General features: G+C 45.3%; 1 protein-coding gene across 1 annotated transcript in view; it reads left to right on the forward strand.

The window, feature by feature from the left end:
- Positions 1 to 288: 288 nt before the first annotated feature.
- Positions 289 to 19,258, forward strand: part of LOC132817723 (protein Wnt-6-like) — a 107,997-nt gene continuing 89,027 nt past the window's right edge. The window contains exon 1 of the mRNA XM_060828263.1: positions 289 to 891. Coding sequence (XP_060684246.1) covers positions 815 to 891 — 77 coding nt within the window. The 5' untranslated portion in view covers positions 289 to 814. The remainder of the gene's footprint in view (positions 892 to 19,258) is intronic.

The raw sequence follows: 19,258 nt of genomic DNA on the forward strand, positions 1-19,258 counted from the left end.
TTGAGAGGGGGGCATCTCGCTCCGATCATTAATCCTTCGGGGGTACAGAATCCCCAAGCAGGAAGAGGAGGGAGAGGGGGAGAGGGGGAGAGGGGGAGAGGGTTATTGGGGGAAGCGGGAAGGGGCTGTAGAGGAGGGGGAAGGGGGGTTATTCCGGGGAAGGTACTGTAGGGGAGTGGGAAGGGGTTATTGGGGTGAGGAGGAAGGGGCTGTAGGGAAGAGGTTATTGTGGGAAGGGGGAAGGGAGAAGGGGCAGAGGAGAGGGTAGGGGTTATTGGGGAAGGGGAAGGGGCTGCAGAGAAGAGACTGGCTGCAGGGTGAAAGGCTCCCTACCCCGGGGTGATTGAGATAATTTGGAATCCGCACAGAGCCTTGGAGGACTGACTGGGTCAGAATATGAGCCCTTGGGGGATCCAGGTGAGGGTGTTGTGAGGGGAGTGGTGCTCCATTCCTCACTCCCCAGTCTGTCTCTCTCCCCAGTCTCCCTCCCTCTCTCTGTGCCTGGATCCGGGACTACAGCTTCTCTCTCTCACTGCTCGGCTCTAACTCACTGAAACTTACCCCCTCCTCCTCCTCCTCCCCCCCTCCCTCCCCTCCCTCCCCCACCCACACCCTCCCCACCTCTCCCTCCGAAGAGAAATTGCTGGCAGATCCACTCCGAGATCCCATCAGTAAAGTCCAGCTCCGCTCGCCCCGGGAGCCCCACAGAAGCCAGCTCACCGCCAGCTGATCCACTGCACGGCTAGCATCCCGCGCAGGGCCGAGTGGACGCCGGCAGCTCGCCCGGGAAGGGTGGGCGACCGACTGCCGGAGCATGGAGTCGCTGTCCCGGGTACAACTCGCTCTTTTCTTGTTCCTACTGTGTCCTGCCAACATCATTAGCCTCTGGTGGTAAGTGACTGCACTCAAACGATTCTTGCTTTGCCTCCTTGCTTTTCTCTCTGTATTCCTTTCTTTTCAATTCTTTTCCCTCCTCTCTCGCTTTTCCTGTTTCTTTTCTCTGTCTTTCTCTTTTCCCCCTTTGCTTTCCCCTCCCGACCATAACTCCTTCTCCCTCTGTCTCTATTCCTCTCTATCCCTCCGTTTGTTTGGAATCTCCTTTGTCTAAACTATCCCCTGACATTTTAATGGACAGAGAGAGAGAGAGAGAGAGAGAGAAAAGCAAGACATGGTAATTTATACAATTATAGGGCATAATTTTCCAGAAAAGAATGGATTTTTGTTTTGTAAACACACAGTGTTGAATCTGCCCAAAATAGACCCCTCAGAATTTTTTTTCAAAAATTAATGCAAGGGACATAGGTGTTGCTAACTGGGCCAGTGTTTATTGCCTGTCCTTAGTTGCCCCTTGAGAAGGTGATGGTGAGCTGCCTTCTTGAACCACTGCAGTCCTCATATGGACCCCCAATGCCATTGGGGAGGGATTTATAGAGTCACAGAGATGTACAGCATGGAAACAGACCCTTTGGTCCAACCCGTCCATGCCGACCAGATTAGAACTTTGATCCAGGGACACATAAGAGTCAAAGAGTCGTAGCAGGTGAACTGACCCTGTAGTCCAATGCATCCATGCTGACCAGATATCCTAAATTAATCTAGTCCCATTTGCCAGCATTTGACCCAAATCCCTCTAAACCCTTCCTATTCATATACCCATCTAGATGATTTTTAAATGCTGTAACTGTACCAGCCTCCACCACTTCCTCTGGCAGTTCATTCCACACACGGACCCCCCCTCAGTGTGCAAAATTGCCCCTCAGATCTCTTTTAAATCTTACCCCTTCCACTTAAAACTATGCCCTCTAGTTTTGGATTCCCCTACCCTGGGAAACAGACCTTATCTACTTACCCTATCCATGCCCCTCATGATTTTACGAACCTCTATCTGGTCACCTCTCAGCCTCCGATGCTCCAGGGAAAACAGCCCCAGCCTATTCAGCCTCTCCCTATAGCTCAAACCCTCCAACCCTGTTGATATCCTTGTAAATCTTTTCTGCACCCTTTCAAATTGAACAGCTTTCCTATTGCAGGGAGACCAGAACAGGATGGAGATATGTTTCTGCACATGGTATTCAACATGAATAAATCCTTTTTTCTACCCACAAACCCACAGTAAAACCAAAGTGGGGAGGGGAGAGATATGTTTGGTAGAATTTGTTTCCATCAGCACAAGTGTTCTTTAAATCTTTTGTGGGACTGACATTTCTATCTCCACCAAAGGCTCAATTCCTCCATCTATTCCACTCCAACAATCGAGAAAGAGACTGATGACAGTGCCCAGTGAACGTGTTCCAAAACAGAAAGGGAGAGAGAGAGAGAGAGAGAGAGAGAGAAAGCTGTCAGTCCACCCTGTGTTCAATTTTCAGAAAGCCTACAATCAACCTCCCTTTTGCCAGTAAAGTATTAATTGCACAGTGTGTGTTACAGTGAAACATTTCCCCATTCATTCCATCTGCTCAACAGTGTGGGACAGACTCCAAGCGGTGAGTGTGCAATCTCTATTGGCGACCTGTCACCTTTTGCCAAGTGTGAAACTGGACTGAGCAGACAGGCATGACATCCTGACCCTTAGCTGCTGAAAGAATTTAACAGAAAATCACAATGACCAGCAGTTCAATATGAAGAGCTTTTGTGTTCCATGGCAGACTCAGGGCTGTCTGGATTGTGTTGTAGGTGAGAAACAAGACCTGGTTTCCCAGAAAACAGGTTGTAAGGAAAGCAGTTGGGTCATCTCCAGACCATTTGCATTCTTAAGCACCTAGAAACAGTAAAGAGGCCATTCAGCCCAAATTAGGTCCAAGACAATCTCTCCCTCAACTCCATTCACCTGGCTTTGCTCCCTATTCCTTGTACCACCAGCCAGCAAGAATTACTCACTCTCAACTTCAACTGGCCCCCAATTTGTTTAAACTTTTTAGTGCAGAGGGTTGAAATTTCCACTGATGTTCATGCAGGGAATTGCTTTCTGATTTCACAATTAGATTTTCCCAATTTTAAGTTTACTCCATGATAATTTGTTCGTTGTCCACTACACCACCTATTTTGGTGTCATCTGCAAACTTACTCACCATGCTTCCAATATTTAAATTCAGATCATTTATACAGGTGCCTTCTGCTGAAGGTACTGACCCTCAAGTGGTTTAGGTTTATTGCATCAGTAAACCCCTTCAAAGAGTCGACAAGAAAAGATTTATAAGGATGTTGCCAGGGTTGGAGATTTGAGTTATAGGGAGAGGCTGAATAGCCTGGGGCTGATTTCCCTGGAGCGTTGGAGGCTGAGGGGTGATCTTATAGAGGTTTATAAAACCATGAGGGGCATGAATAGGATAAATAGGCAAAGTCTTTTACCTGGGGTTGGGGAGTCCACAACTAGAAAGCATAGGTTTAGGATGAGAGGGTAAATATATAAAAAAAACCTAAGGGGCAACTTTTTCACTCAGAGGGTGGTACGTGTATAGAATGAGCTGCCAGAGGAAGTGGTGAAGGCTGGTAAATTGCCACATTTAAAAGGCATCTAGATGGATATAGATGAATAGGAAGGATTTGGAGGGATATGGGTTGGGTGCTGGCAGTTGGGACTAGATTGGGTTGGATATCTGGTCGGTATGGACGAGTTGGACCGAAGGGTCTGTTTCCGTATATCTCTATGACTCTAAGACTCTAAGTGCTGAGGGAGTGCTATACAGTCAGAAGTTCCATCTTTCTGATGAGATATTAAAGTTGCCTGCCAGTAAAAGGTGCCACAGCCAATATATTCAAGAAGGGCGAGGGAATTACCATCAGTGTCCTGATCAATATGTATCCCTCAATCAATAGATTATCAGATCATTCTCACAATGCTGTGTGTGGGAGTTTGCTGCATGTAAAATTGTGTTTCCTAGAACTAACCACACTTTAAAAGTACTTAACTGGGATATCCTGAGTTTGGCATAGGCACTACGTAAATGCATTTCTTCCCTCTGGTACCTCAAATAACTGAGTAAAAAGTGAGGTCTGCAGATGCTGGAGATCAGAGCTGAAAATGTGTTGCTGGTTAAAGCACAGCAGGTCAGGCAGCATCCAAGGAACAGGAAATTCGACGTTTCGGGCCAGAGCAGCACAGCAGGTGCTGTGGATGCTGCCTGACCTACTGTGCTGCTCTGGCCCGAAACGTCGAATTTCCTGTTCCTTGGATGCTGCCTGACCTGCTGTGCTTTAACCAGCAACACATTTTCAGCTCTACCTCAAATAACTGGTCATTCTTCAGAAACATAGTTGAGTGTTGGCAAGGTGATAGATGGTGGTCAGTAATATTGCTGAGGTGCTTTTCCTTCTCCCCCAACATCCGGAGTTACAAGCATTCCCAGCGAGGGTCAGTGAGGAAAAGTGAAGCACTTTTTAAAGTGTAGTCTTAGGGAGGAGTCAGTGAAGAGTTCCAAGCTCCTTTGGATCTTCAGAGTAAGTTACTGTTGGGGACATGGCTGCAATTCTATTGAATCATGCAAATTTGTTTAAAGTTGACCAGCTGTGGTTTTGGGGAAAGAATGGGTTGAGGGATACAGTAAAAACAAAATGTTTTGCTCTTTGAAATTGCCTGCTCTTCAAATTCCTTAGAAAGTATTAAGGAACAGTTTTTATTTTCTGCCAACATTGCTCAGCACAGATGGCCTGTTTAGAGACTGGAAGCGTTTTTGTGTACTTTGCTGTTAAAGGTTGCTGAACCAGGATGGTAGGATGTTCATTTGGGTCCTGCACTGGACCTGGTGGACCGAATGGCCCGTTCCTCTGCTGTAAATTCCTTGTGATTCAACATATCTCAGGGTCCTTTGTCTTTGTTGTTTTAACGATCTACCTACAACACATGACAGCAGTGATTCAAGAATTGATGTAGAGGTGCCGGTGTTGGACTGGGGTGGACGAAGTTAAAAATCACACGACACCAGGTTATAGTCCAACAGGTTTAATTGGAAGCATTAGCTTTCAGAGCGCTGCTCCTTCATCCTGTCAATCACCTGATGAAGGGGCAGTGCTCCGAAAGCAAGTGCTTCCGAATAAACCTGTTGGACTATAACCTGGTGTTGTGTCATTTTTAACGTGATTTAAGAAGGCAGTTCCCCTTCTCAAGGGAAACAAGGAACTGCAATAAACACTGGCAGATAGCAACAACCACGTACCCATGAATAAATTTAAAAATAAAATCCCACTGGTTATATTTGCATGAAACACAGTGAAACAGCACATTGGACTTCGTTTTGGATTTAAAAAGTTTGTTAAAAAGTCTTTTGAGGAGTGTTGTAGCACGGTGTGTTGAGCCCAGGGCTGAGAAACAGCAGGTGCTGGTTTCCTGGCAGAGTTCAATCACTTTCTTATTCATGTGACATGTGTTAAATGAAGACGTGAAGAGAGAACAGAGCTTTTCAGGGACTGTACAAACTGCCCAACATTCCTGCCCGTTGAACATCGAAACATTTGCGCATCGCCTCACATCACCATCTGGTGATGACCTGATAATGTTTTGTAGAAAGGTTACGGACGGAATGGTTTATTTGGAAGAATCAGCAGATGTGTCTGTGCATTGCAGACGTCACAGATTGTTTCAAACACGCACAAATCACAACTGAACCACCTGAAAGTAAAGAAAGTCAGTCATCTCCTGCTGGTTCTTTCTGACTTTGAATTTTGACAAGCAAAGCGTCATTCTGGTGAAACTTTCATGATGGTATTAATTAGCGTCGACTTGGGTTGAGCAGACAATAACAACTACTTTCATTCATTCAACTGATTCCTTTAATGTAGCAAGAAGTCAACCCCCCAAAAAAAACATTTTACAAGGGAGTTATGGAATGAATTCTGACACTGAGCCACTAAAGCTGCATTTGACTGGATATCAAACACTCAGTTGAAGAGTCAGGTTTTCAGAGGAAGGTAGAGAGGTCCAGGTTAGGGCGTGAATTTCACAACTCATCGGCTCAGACAGCTGAAAATCCGATGGAAAGATTGGAGATACAAAAGATTATCAGGAAGTTTGATTGGCATCACATCTGTAAACATTCACTCCCTCGACCTCCAATGGTCACTAGCAACTGTGTGTACCATCTGCAAGATACGCTGCAGAAATTCATCAATGCTCCTTAGCGAGCACCTTCCAAATCCACGATCACATCTATCTAGAAGGACAAGGGCAGCAGGTACATGGAGAAAGTGAGGACTGCAGATGCTGGAGATCAGAGCTGAAGATGTGTTGCTGGAAAAGCGCAGCAGGTCAGGCAGCATCCAAGGAACAGGAGATTCGACGTTTCGGGCATAAGCCCTTCCTGAAGAAGGGCTTATGCCCGAAACGTTGAATCTCCCGTTTCTTGGATGCTGCCTGACCTGCTGCGCTTTTCCAGCAATACATTTTCAGCTCAAGCAGATACATGGGAATGTCATCCCCTGTAAGTTCCCCTCCAAGCCCCTCACTATCCTGACTTGAATGAATGACTTGTTGTCACTGGTACTCCACAATGAGCAAGACAGTAAAATACAGTGAAAAGCTTCAACTTGGAAATATATTGCCGTTCCTTCAGTGTCACTGGGTCAAAATCCTGGAATTCCCTGTCAAAGAGCATTATGGGTCAACCCACAGCACACAGACTGCAGCCATTCAAGAAGGCAGGTCGCCCCCATCTTCTCAAGGGGCAACTAGGGATGGGCGATAAATGCTGGCCCAGCTAGTGACACCACATTCTATGGGTCAATTAAACAAAAACATTTTGAAGGAGAGGTGAGATGGAACAGAGCCTATGGATCTAATGACAAGTATGTTCTAGTGTGGGGCCGAGATAGTTGAAAGTTTTGCTGTGAGTCTGAATGTGTGGCTTCAAGTCCCACTCCAGTACAAAACCAAGTTGGCGCTCCTAAGAGGTACTCAGGAAGAACTGGACTGTCAACCGTACTGTCTTTTGAATAAGATAGTAAACCCCCAATCACTTTTCTGAAAAAAAAACAGCTGGAAAACTCTCTCTGGGGTCCTGACCAACCTTCTTCTCTCAATCAATAGCACAAAAACAGATTTTCTGGTCGTTAGTGACTGCTGTTTGTGGGAACTTGCTGTGTATAAATAGGCTGTCATGTTTCGTACATTATAACCATATTGCTTCAAAACATTGCCTTGCCAAGTAATTTAGGAAGCTGAGATCATGAAATGCTTTGTAACCATAATCCTCCTCTGAGTGACTGATGGCAAACTAAAGGGAATATTCAATGCAAGACTTTTGGAATAATGCAGGAGCTGGGATGAATTAAATTTGTGAGGGAGGGTGCAAGGACATGTGGATTTAAGGAAAGATATCATTTCATTGGAGGCAGTTCAGAGGAGGTTCACTCAGATGATCCCTTGTATTGTCTTATGAGCCAAAGCTAAACATACTGGAACTCAGTGAAGTTTAGAGGAATGAGAGGTGATCTCATTGAAACATACAGGATTCTTAAGGTGCTTGATGGGGTAAATACTGAAAGGGCATTTCCCCTCATGAGAAAGTATAGTACCAGAGGGAAACAAAGGGCCAGTCCTAGGAAAAAAGAGCCAGTTTAGGATTAACATGGGAAGGAGAGGATTGTGAGTCTTTGAAACTCCTTTCCCCAGAGAGAGCTGTGGGGGCAGGGTCCTTGTGTAAGGCTGGATAGATTCTTCACCAATCGGGGAATAAAGGATTACAGGAAATTGGCAGCCAAATGGACATTAGGAATGTCGGATCAGCCATGATCATGTTGAAGGGAGGAACAGGCTCAATGGGCTGAATGGCCAATCCTTGTTTTTTTTATGGTCTTGTGGATAGATTTGTAGCTGAGGGAAAAGATTTTGAATTCAACACATCCAAAAACAGACAAGGGCGAGTTCTGCAAAGGGACTTAATGCGAATTGGGATGGATGCAACAACATTGGGGGTGAGTTGCAGTTGATGAGTTCAGGAGCAACAACTTGGAAGGTCTTGTCTGACGGTGATGGATGGATAGATGTGGCTATCAATGGCAGTGAGGATGGGGTCCCATGGGAAATATGCAATGTGCCAGAGGTTGGAGCAGTGGGGTTTAATGAAAGAGGAATCAGAGGGTGGGGTTAGAATGCCAGCTCAATGTTGATTGAACATGACACAGTGAGTGCGGGCAGAATCTGATTGAGCGTTGAAGTACTGGGAGAGATTCAGGGATACGGTCTGAGATTTTGGCAGGATAAATGCCTGTGGTTTGAAAGATTGTAATTCAATCTTAATAGGCTCTACTTTTATTTGTAAGTTCTTCATATTGTGATCTTGCATGAGTTGCTTAGATCTATTCCATTCAACTGTGATTCCTTTCATCAGCATTATATATAATATTGATGTCCTTCATCATGGAAAGGTAGGGGATAGTCGGAGAGAGATAGAAAAGGAAGAAATTGCATCTTTCAGGATTGATAATTTACATTCCTCAATATGTGGTTAGGCACTGCATCCCAAAGATTGTAAAACAATGAAGTGTGGCTTTTATTCAAAGGCTTTCGTGACATCTTGTGAGATTAAACTCAGAAGCTGGTGGAGGCTGAGTCCTAAAGTTTATTCAAGGGTGAGTTTGATAGATTTCTGATGGGCAAGAGTATCAGATGTTAAGAGGAGGGAGGGGATACAAATAGGAAAGAGGAGTTGAGACTCCAACTATCCATTTTATCCATGCCTCTCAATTTTGTAAACTTCTACTAGGTCATCCCTCATTCTTTGACGGTCAAGTGAAAACAAACCAAGTTTGTCCAATCTCTCCTTAAAGCTAATACCTTCCAACTGAGGTAACATCCTGATAAAATGCTTCTGTACCCTTTCCAAACGCTTCACCTCCTGCTGGCAGTATGGCAACGAGGAACTGTGCACAGTATTGCAAATGTGGCCAAACTAAAAGTCTGTATTTCTGCAAACTTTTATACTCCATGCACCAACCGATGAAAGCAAGTGTGCCATACACCTTCTTGAACACATTACCCCCTTGCGTGGCCACTTTCAAGGAACTGTAGACCTGTCTACCTAGATCCCTCTGCATGTAACATTACTAAGGGTTCTACCATTTACTTCATACTTCCCTTCTGCATTATATCTTCCAAAATGTATCACCTTGCTTTTGTCCAGATTAAGTTCCAGCAGCCATTTCTCCACCCAAGATTCCAGCCTATCTATATCCCACTGTATCTTCTGGCATTCCTCCATCACTATCAGCAGCTCCCCTAATTTTTGTATTGTCCACAAACTTACTAATCACCTACGTTCTCCTCCAAATTGTTTATATGTATTACAAACAACAGGTCCCAGCACTGATCCCTGTGGAACACCACTGGTCACAGATTTCCAGTTAGAAAAACACCCTTCGACTGCTACTCTCCATTTTTTCTGACCAGTCCAGTTCTGTATCCATCTTACCATGTGACCTTACTTTTTGTACCAGTCTTTCATGAGGGACCTTTGCTCAAGTCCACGTAGACAAATTGACCACCCTTGCGAAAGTGAGGACTGCAGATACTGGAGACCAGAGTCAAGATGAGAGTGCTGTTGGAAAAGCACAATGGGTCAGTCAGCTTCCGAGGAGCAGAAAAATCGACACTTCGGGCAAAAGCTCTTTATCAGGAATGATCTGATGAAGGGCTTTTGCCCGAAATGTCGATTTTCCTGCTCCTTGGATGTTACCTGACCCGCTATGCTTTTCCAGCACCATTCTAATCTTGACTCAAATCCACCATCCTGCCCTCATTAATCATCTTTGTCACTTCCTCAAAAAAGCTCAATCAAATTTGTGAGACATGTCCTACTCCACACAAAGCCATGCTGCCTCTTGCTAATAAGTCCATATTTTTCTAAATGTGAGTAAATCCTTTCCCTAAGAATCTTCTCCAGTATTTTCCCTCCCACTGACATGAGGCGCACTGGCCTGTAATTTCCTTGTTTCCCTTCATAATCAAAGGAACAACATTGACTATTCTCCAGTCCTCTGGGAACTGTCCTGTGACTAAAGAGGGCGCAAAGATTTCATACAAGATCCCAGCAATTTCTTCACCTACCTCCCTCAGCATTCTGGGATTGATTCCATCAGGTCCTGGGGGCTTGCTAGCCTTAATACTTTTCAAATCACCCAACAATACCTCCTTTTTTATATTGATGTCCTAGAATATCAATATACACCTCTCAAGACTCATCATTCACCAGGTCCTTCTCCTTTATAAATTTCATTGCAAAGTATCTGTTAAGGATGTAACCCACTTCCCCTGGCTCCACGCATAAATTTCCTCCTTTTTCCATGAGTGGACTTGCTCAACATATACATATAAAGTGCCTTGGGACTTTCCTTAATCCTGTTTACCAATGACTTTACATGCCCTCTTTTACCCCTCCTAATTCCTTGTTGGAGTTCTTTCCTGCTATCTTTGCATTCTTCAAAGGTTCTGCCTGTCTTCAGTTTCTGAAACCTTACACATGTCTCCTTTTCCATTTTGACTAAGCCCTCAATTTCTTTTGGCAGCTAAGAATCCCGAATCTTGCTATCCTTTTCTATCATTTTCACAGGAACATGCAGGTCCCGAACTCTAAATAATTAGCCTTTGAAAGATTCTCACCTCCCAGATGTGGATTTGCTCTCAAACTGCCTCAAATCTATCTTTCCCAGTTCCTGTCACATATTGTGGTGGTTAGCTTTTCCCAGTTTAATACTTTTACTCAAGGATTGGGTTGGGATATCTGGTCGGCATGGACGAGTTGGACTGAAGGGACTGTTTCCGTGCTGTACATCTCTATTCTTATCCTTAGCCATAAGTAACTGAAACCTTTCAGAATTATGGTTACTGTTCTGGAAATGCTCCTCCACTGAAACTTTAATGACAAGGTGGGCCTCATTTCCCAATACCAGGTCTACTGTGGCCTCTTCCCTAGCTGGACTGTTTACATTTTGTTTCAAAGAAAACCGTCCTAGATGCACCTAGCAACCACCCGCGCTCCCCCCACCAGTGCTAAGGGAGTCCCAGACAATATGGGGAAAGTTAAAATCGCCCACAAAACAACCCTGTTGTTTTCACATTTTTCCATAATCTGCCCCATATTTCTGTTCCTCTATCACCCACTGGCTATTGGGAGGTCTGTGGCATAATCCCATCAAAGTGATTGCACCCTTCCAATCCCTGAACTCTACCCATTAGGCCTCGCTAGATGAACCCTCCAAGGTGTCCTCCCTCAGTACAGCTGTGATATTCTCCCCCATCAGTAATACATCTTTCCCAACTATTTTACATCCCTCTAACTCGCCTGAAATATCTAATTCCCACAATATTAAGCTGCCAGTCTTGGCCCTCTCTGAACCAAGTCTCCAGTAGCAACAATTTCATAGTTATATGTATTACTCCAAGCTCTAAGTTCATCTGCCTCACCATATCATATTCCTTGCTTTGAAACAAGTAGATCTCAGACTGCCATTGCTCAGTAACCTCTCCCCTGTCTGTTTTTCCACTTAGAGTTCATTTCTAACTTCTCCTTAGTTATCTCACTTGCTGACTTCCAGCTTTGGGCGACTGTCTGTGTGGAGTTTGCACATTCTCCCCATGTCTGTGTGAGTTTTCTCCGGGTGCTCTGGTTTCCTCCCACAGTCCAAATATGTGCAGGGTAGGATGGATTGGCCACAGGAAATGCAGGGTTACAGGGTTAGAGTATGAGAGTGGGTCTGGGTGGGATGCTTTTCGGAGGGTTGGTGTGGACCTGATGGGCTGAGCGGCCTGCTTCTACACTGTAGGGATTCTATGATTCTATGAGTTACTGTTCTGGTTTCGACAATCCCTGCCACACCAGTTTAAATCCTCCTGATTAACGTTAGCAAACCACCAGGATTTTGGTACCACTCAGTTTAGCTGCACTGTCCCTCTTGTACAGGTCCCATCTACCCTGGAAGACATCCCGATGATCCAGATACCTGAAACCCTCCCTCTTACACCAGATTCTTAGCCACGTATTTAACTACTATCTTCCTTTTCCCAGCCCAACTGGCACATGGGACAGGAAGTAATCCCGAGACTACAACCTTTGATGTTCTGCTTTTCAAACTTCCTACCTAGCTCTCTGAACTCGCTTCGCAGGATCTCATCTCACTTCCTGCCTATGTTGATGATACCAATACGGGCCATATTATTTTCAATTCTGGTCTCCTTCCTGTTGGAAAGATGTGAAACCTGAAAGGGTTCAGAAAAGATTTACAAGGATGTTGCCAGGGTTGGAGGATTTGAGCTATAGGCAGAGGTTGTATAGGCTGGGGCTGTTTTCCCTGGAGTGTCGGAGGCTGAGGGGTGACCTTATAGAGATTTATAAAATCATGAGGGGCATGGATAGGATAAGTAGACAAAGTCTTTTCCCTGGAGTGGAGAGTCCAGAATTAGAGGGCATAGGTTTAGGGTGAGAGGGAAAAGATACAAAAGAGATGTAAGGGGCAACTTTTTCACACAGAGGGTGATATGTGTATGGAATGAGCTGCCAGAGGAAGTGGTGGAGGCTGGTACAGTTGCAACCTTTGACAGGCATCTGAATGAGTATATAAGTAGGAAGGGTTTGGAGGGATATGGGCCAGGTGGGACTAGATTGGCTTGGGATATCTGGTCGGCATGGATGAGTTGAACTGAAAGGTCTGTTTCCATGCTGTACATCTATATGACTATGGGCAATTTAGCATGGCCAATTCACCCTAACTTGCACATCTTTGGATTGTGGGAGGAAACCCACGCAGACATGGGGAGAATGTGCAAATTTCACACAGCCAGTTGCCTGAGGCTGGAATCGAACCTGGATCCCTGGTGCTGTGAGGCAGCAGTGCTAACCACTGAGGTGTCGTACCGCCCAGCTCTTCGCTGTCTGTGCAAACTTTACTGTCGTGACCAGCTCACGAAACGTGATGTCCATGGTGTTCTCAACCTCAAGCATGCTCCACAGTGAGACCATTTGCATCTCCAGACACTCCATGTGACAAACCAGGAAGTGAACCTGAACACACTTCCCGAACATGTCCTCAGCATGGATAACGGGAAAGTGTTCCTGACTTGCCACATATTTCAGGAGGAGCATTCCACAGAGCCTGGTTCTCTGGCCAAATGAATTGATGTTATCAACTCCACTAATAATTGAACCTTGGAAGTTTCTTTAGCTTATTTCCTGCTGCCAGCTGCCTTATCTTTCACTGATGCTCCTTAAAGAAAGTATTGAGTGCTACCAATTTTATCCTGGACTCAGATTACTCTGGGCCCACAGTTTCTGCCTTTACCTCTCAATGGCAGTGACTCCTCCTGGACTCCATTTCCCTGAGCCTTGGATAGGCTCTAGCCACCAATCCTGAACTGTCTTTTCCTGTTCAAGCTGAGAGCACAGCCTGTGTGTGATAGTGAGGATAGTAGTGAGGAGGAAGAGCCCTGCCTGGTGTTGCCTTACCTAGATAAATGGGACCATACTGTCCTCACCCATGCTTTCCCTACTGATAACCAACTATCAGCAATAATTAGGAATTGGGGTGGTAACCTCTGTATAGCACAGTGCTCCAGTGGCTGGTGTATCCATCCAGCCACAGTAAATCCTAACCCAGAGTGTAAAAATATAAGAAATAGCAGTGGAAGGAGGCCATTTGGCCCATCAAAAAGCCTTACTATTTAAGAAGATCATGGCCATTCATCTATCTTAAATCTACATCCCTGCACTATCCTCACAATCCCTTAATTCTCAGAGAATCCAATAATTTATTGACCTTTGTACGGAAAGCATTCATTGCTTCAGAATCATTCAAAAATCAAAAGTTCCAAAGATTCATCATGCTCTGACTCTAGAAATCTATAGCATGGCAACAGGCTCTATGGTCCAACTTGTCCATGATGATCAGGTTTCCCAAACTAAACTAGTCCCACCTGCCTGCGTTTGGCCCTTATCCCCCTAAACCCTTTCCTATTCATGTAACTGTCTGAATGTCTTTTAAATGTTGTAACTGTACCTGCATCTACCACTTCCTCTGGCACTTCATTCCACATGTGTACCGCGTGTTGAACTTATCAATATCTCGCCGTGTGTTAACGGACCCCACCACCAGGGATGTATTTCCCTCCCCTCACCTATCAGCGTTCAGCAAAGACCACTCCCTCCGTGACTCCCTCGTCAGGTCCACACCCCCCACCAACCCAACCTCCACTCCCGGCACCTTCCCCTGCAACCGCAGGAAATGTAAAACTTGCGCCCACACCTCCTCCCTCACTTCCCTCCAAGGCCCCAAGGGATCCTTCCATATCCGCCACAAGTTCACCTGTACCTCCACACACATCATCTATTGCATCCGCTGCACCAGATGTGGCCTCCTCTATATTGGGGAGACGGGCCGCTTACTTGCGGAACGCTTCAGAGAACACCTCTGGGACGCCCGGACCAACCAACCCAACCACCCCGTGGCTCAACACTTTAACTCTCCCTCCCACTCCACCGAGGACATGCAGGTCCTTGGACTCCTCCACCGGCAGAACATAACAACACGACGGCTGGAGGAGGAGCGCCTCATCTTCTGCCTGGGAACCCTCCAACCACAAGGAATGAACTCAGATTTCTCCAGTCTCCTCATTTCCCCTCCCCCCACCTTGTCTCAGTCGGTTCCCTCAACTCAGCACCACCCTCCTAACCTGCAATCTTCTTCCTGACCTCTCCGCCCCCACCCCACTCCGGCCTATCACCCTCACCTTGACCTCCTTCCACCTATCACATCTCCATCGCCCCTCCCCCAAGTCCCTCCTCCCTACCTTTTATCTTAGCCTGCTTGGCACACTCTCCTCATTCCTGATGAAGGGCTTATGCCCGAAACGTCGAATTTCCTATTCCTTGGATGCTGCCTAACCTGCTGTGCTTTAACCAGCAACACATTTTCAGCTCTTTATCTATTCACCCAATTCCCGCCCCTCATGATTTTATAAACCTGTATAAGGTCACCCCTCAGCCTCCCCATCTCATTCAGTTCTGAGTGGCTGATTCCTTATTCAGAGATGGTAATTTAGGATTTCACACCAGGGTAAACAGCCAGGCAGCTCATATTCTGTCAAATCCTTTAAGAATTCAATGTGTTTGAATGAGAACAGTCCTCTGCCTTTTCAACTCAGCAGCACAGTGCCTCAGTGGTTGGCACTGCTGCCTCACAGTGCCTACACCCTAGGTTCGATGCCAGCCTCGGGTGACTGTCTATGTGGTGTTTGCACACTATCCCCGTGTCTGCGTGGGTTTCCTCCAAGTTCTCCAGTTTCCTCCCATGGTACAAAGATGTGCAGGTTAGGGTGGATTGGCCATGCTAAATTGCCCCATAGTGTTCAGGGATGTGTAGGCTGGGTGGGTTAGCCATGGAATATGTAGGGTTACAGGGTTAGTGGGGTGAGTCGGGGTGGGATGCTGTTCAGGGAGTTGGTGTGAACACAATGAGCTGAATGGGTCTGCTTCCACATGTCGAGATTCTAAATTCAAGCGAATGAAAATTGTGCCTCCTTGATCTCTCCACAAATGATGACAAATGTTGTAAATATTTTTTGCGGTGCCTCATTTAAACACATGAAGTAAGAGCAGGAGTAGGCCATTCCACCCCTCAAGGTTAGTCCGTCACTTAGTACATTCATGGCGGATCCGATTTTGACCTCATATCTGTATTGCAGATACTCATTCATCACTCGTTCAACTAGATTCAAGTAGTCTTGGAGACTGCTTCCACCGCCTTTTTCTGGAATCTTTGAATCCCCACAGTTTGGAAGCAGGCCATTCAGCCCACTGAGTCTACATCAACTCTTCAAAGAGCATTCCACCCAATCCACCACCGTCCCCCCTCCTTATGCCTCCAAGAGGAGATACAAAAAGAGGGTTGGAGGATTTGAGCTATCGGGAGAGGCTGAACAGGCTGGGGCTGTTTTCTTTGGAACATTGGAGGCTGAGGGGTGATCCAATAGAGGCTTATAAAACCATGAGGGGCATGGATAGGATAAATAGACCAAATCTTTTCCCTGGAGTGGGGGAGTCCAGAACTAGAGGACATAGGTTTAGGGTGAGAGGGGAAAGATATAAAAGAGACCCAAGGGGCAACTTTTTCTCGCAGAGGGTGTATGGAATGATCTGTCAGAGGAAGTGGTGGAGGCTGGTACAATTGCAACATTTAAAAGGCATCTGGATGGGTATATGAATAGGAAGGGTTTGGAGGGATATAGGCCGGATGCTGGCAGGTGGGACTAAAATGGGTTGGGATATCTGGTTGGCATGGACAAGTTGGACTGAAGGATCTGGTTCCATGCTGTACATCTCTATGACTCTATAAGTGACCTATGTCCTCAGAGTGTGGAGGAGGGATGTAGTGATTGTGACAAGGTCAGCCAGGTGGCCTTCATAGAATATGAGTTCCCTGATTGAGGCTGTTAACCTGGTCAGACAAATGAGTAACGTGTCTTTTCTAGCTAACCCACCCAGCCTGCACATCCCTGGACATTGTGGGAAAGTTTAGCATAGAGAATCCATTCTAATCTCTTTTGAGGAAGACAACTCCAAAAACCCATGACCTTTTGTTTTAAATGACAGTTACCCCTAATTCTAGTCTCACTTTCCACACCCACAACCACTTCCACCTAAAAGGACAAGGGCAGCAGATGTATGTGAACACTATCACCCACAAGTTCTCCTTTAAGCCACTCACCATCTTGACTTGGAAATATATTGCCATTCCTTCAGTGTTGCTGGGTCAAAATCCTGGAGTTCCCTAAAAACATTGTGGGTCATCCTACTCACAAAAACTACAGCCGACTGCAGCTCAGCATCATCTTTAACAAGGGCAATTAGAAATGAGATGGGAAATAATGGTAAAAAAGAATGAAGGTTTGACACTAATACTTCATAATGTTGTGACCTGAACAGAGTCATCATCATAAATCTAGCACCAGGCACAATATTTAATGCTATTTTAAGATTAGATCATTTACAGTTGGAAACAGGCCCTTCAGCCCAACAAGTCCACACCAACCCTCCAAACCCATTCCCCTAAATCTAACACTACGGGCAATTTAGCATAGCCAATTCACCTAACCTGCACATTGTATTTTGGACTGTGGGAGGAAACCGATGCAGACGCAGGGAGAGTGTGCAAACTGCGCACAGAGAGTTGCCTGTGTCTGGAATTGAACCGGGGTCTCTGGCGCTGTGAGGCAGCAGTGCTAGCCACTGTGCCACCGTGCTGCCCTGTTAGCATTAATTTGGTGTAATTTTAATGTGAATGACAAAACATTGTGTTCCCTTTAGTATTAAATGACTCGTACGGACAAAGTGTTTGCAGATCCTCAGGACATCCCAAAGCATTTTACAGACAATAAATTATTTTTAAAACTCAGTTTTTGTTATATCGGCAATTTTTACATAATACGACCTGCCGAAATATTTATGTCCCGTGCAGCATTAGTATGTGCTTTAACTTTGGTAATTGCCTGCTCACCTTTTTTGCACAATTGTAACCAATATATTGCTGTGATGGATTGTCCAGACCACAACGAAGCAGCATGCAAGAGATTTGATTCGATTTGACTTAGTTTATTGTAGTCCCATGAACCGATGTGCAGTGAAAAGTTTTGTTTTGTGAGCAGCACAGTCAGATCCTAGCAAACAAGGACATATTGATCATACAGTGCTGAGACAGTGAGGCATACAAGGTTATGGCTGCATAGGAGGTGTGCAAAGCAAGATATCGACATTTTTTGATCCTGAGGAAGGGTTACTGGACCCAAAACGTTAACTCTGATTTCTCTTCACATCCTGCCAGACCTGCTGAGCTTTTCCTGTAAATTCTATTTTTGGTTCAACATCGTTTGGAGTTAGAGAGACCATTCATTAGCCTAATAATAGCAGAGAGGAAGCTGTTCCTGAATGTGTGTGTTCAAGCTTCTGTATCTTCTGCCTGTCAGAAGAGGTTGCAGGAGAGCATTATCGGGGTGGGAGGGGTCTTTGGTGATGTTGGCAGCCTTTCTGTGGCAGTGAGCCATGTAAATGGTGTCCAGGGATGAGGAGGTTGGATTCTGTGATGGCGTGGGCTGTGCACATAACTTTCTGTGGGCAGAGGAGTTGCCATACCAGCCATTATGCACCTGGATAGAAAGCTATTTATGGTGCATCTGTAGAAGTTAGTGAGGGTCCTTATGGACATGCTGAATTTCCTGAGCCTCCTGAGGAAGAGGGGACCCTGTTGTGCTTTCTTGACTGTTGCATCTGGGTGGGAGGTCTAGGACTCCCCACTGTTTTCTGTGTCATTTTCAGTCCACTAGGAGTCTTGCTGACAACATGCTGTGATCCGGATGGCAGCTTGCAGTGAAGCTGGTAAAGGACTGTTTGTTGTCTATTGGGGCTTATTTTATGCAGGTTTGGAGGCTGCTGTGTGACCTGGGGGAGGATGAAAATTATATCCATGGACCAAAGTGAGCCAACTTAGTTCAGAGATGATGCTTCACCATCCTTTCCATCACAACTCTAAATCTCCTACTACTATAAAATTAAGTTCCAGTGGCTTTAACCTCTAATGCTATAAAGTCTTATTCATGTCAGTCAGCAACCCGAGGTTAGGAAGAGTTCAATTGCTGCATGGTTAGGACACCCCTATTGCAAATGGAAATTGTTTACTCAGACTCTAGGGGGGAGTAGAAACAGTCTGAAATGATTATTTTCCCCTGTGTCATTATTAATATCTTTGAAACTTGGACCTGGTTATATATGAGGATTTGGAGAATGCATGAGAGAGAGGACAGATGGCAGAGAGTGCAACTATTGAGACATTAGTGATTGGCTCAGAGTTCAGGAATGAGTCAGGATATGTGATCAGTGACGTTATTTCTATCGATTTCGATTTGTAACTGAGGAAGAGTGTAGTGTTTCTGCAAGAGACACAGTTAAAATATGATCTGCGCTATACACAGGATAGGAATTTATATAGGAGATAATCAGCAGCTCATTACAAGTCTGAAATCTAAACAGACAGTCCTAATGCAATGCCTGAATGGTTCACAAATGTTAGCTGGAAGATTGAATTACAGCTTTTTGCTTAGTGTCAGCTAAATGATATTTTTGCATCACATATATACACTGGGTGGATTAATTACTGAGTGTTTGGCAGAGAGATCGTGCAGCAGAGTCAGAGCTCAGACACTGGTGAAAGCATAACAAAACTATGCAGCTCAGGCTTTATACATTACACGACTGGCAATAGAAAATAAGAGCAGGAGTAGGCTATTCGG

The sequence above is a fragment of the Hemiscyllium ocellatum genome, chromosome 7, assembly GCF_020745735.1.
Source record: "Hemiscyllium ocellatum isolate sHemOce1 chromosome 7, sHemOce1.pat.X.cur, whole genome shotgun sequence".
Classification (NCBI taxonomy): domain Eukaryota; kingdom Metazoa; phylum Chordata; class Chondrichthyes; order Orectolobiformes; family Hemiscylliidae; genus Hemiscyllium; species Hemiscyllium ocellatum.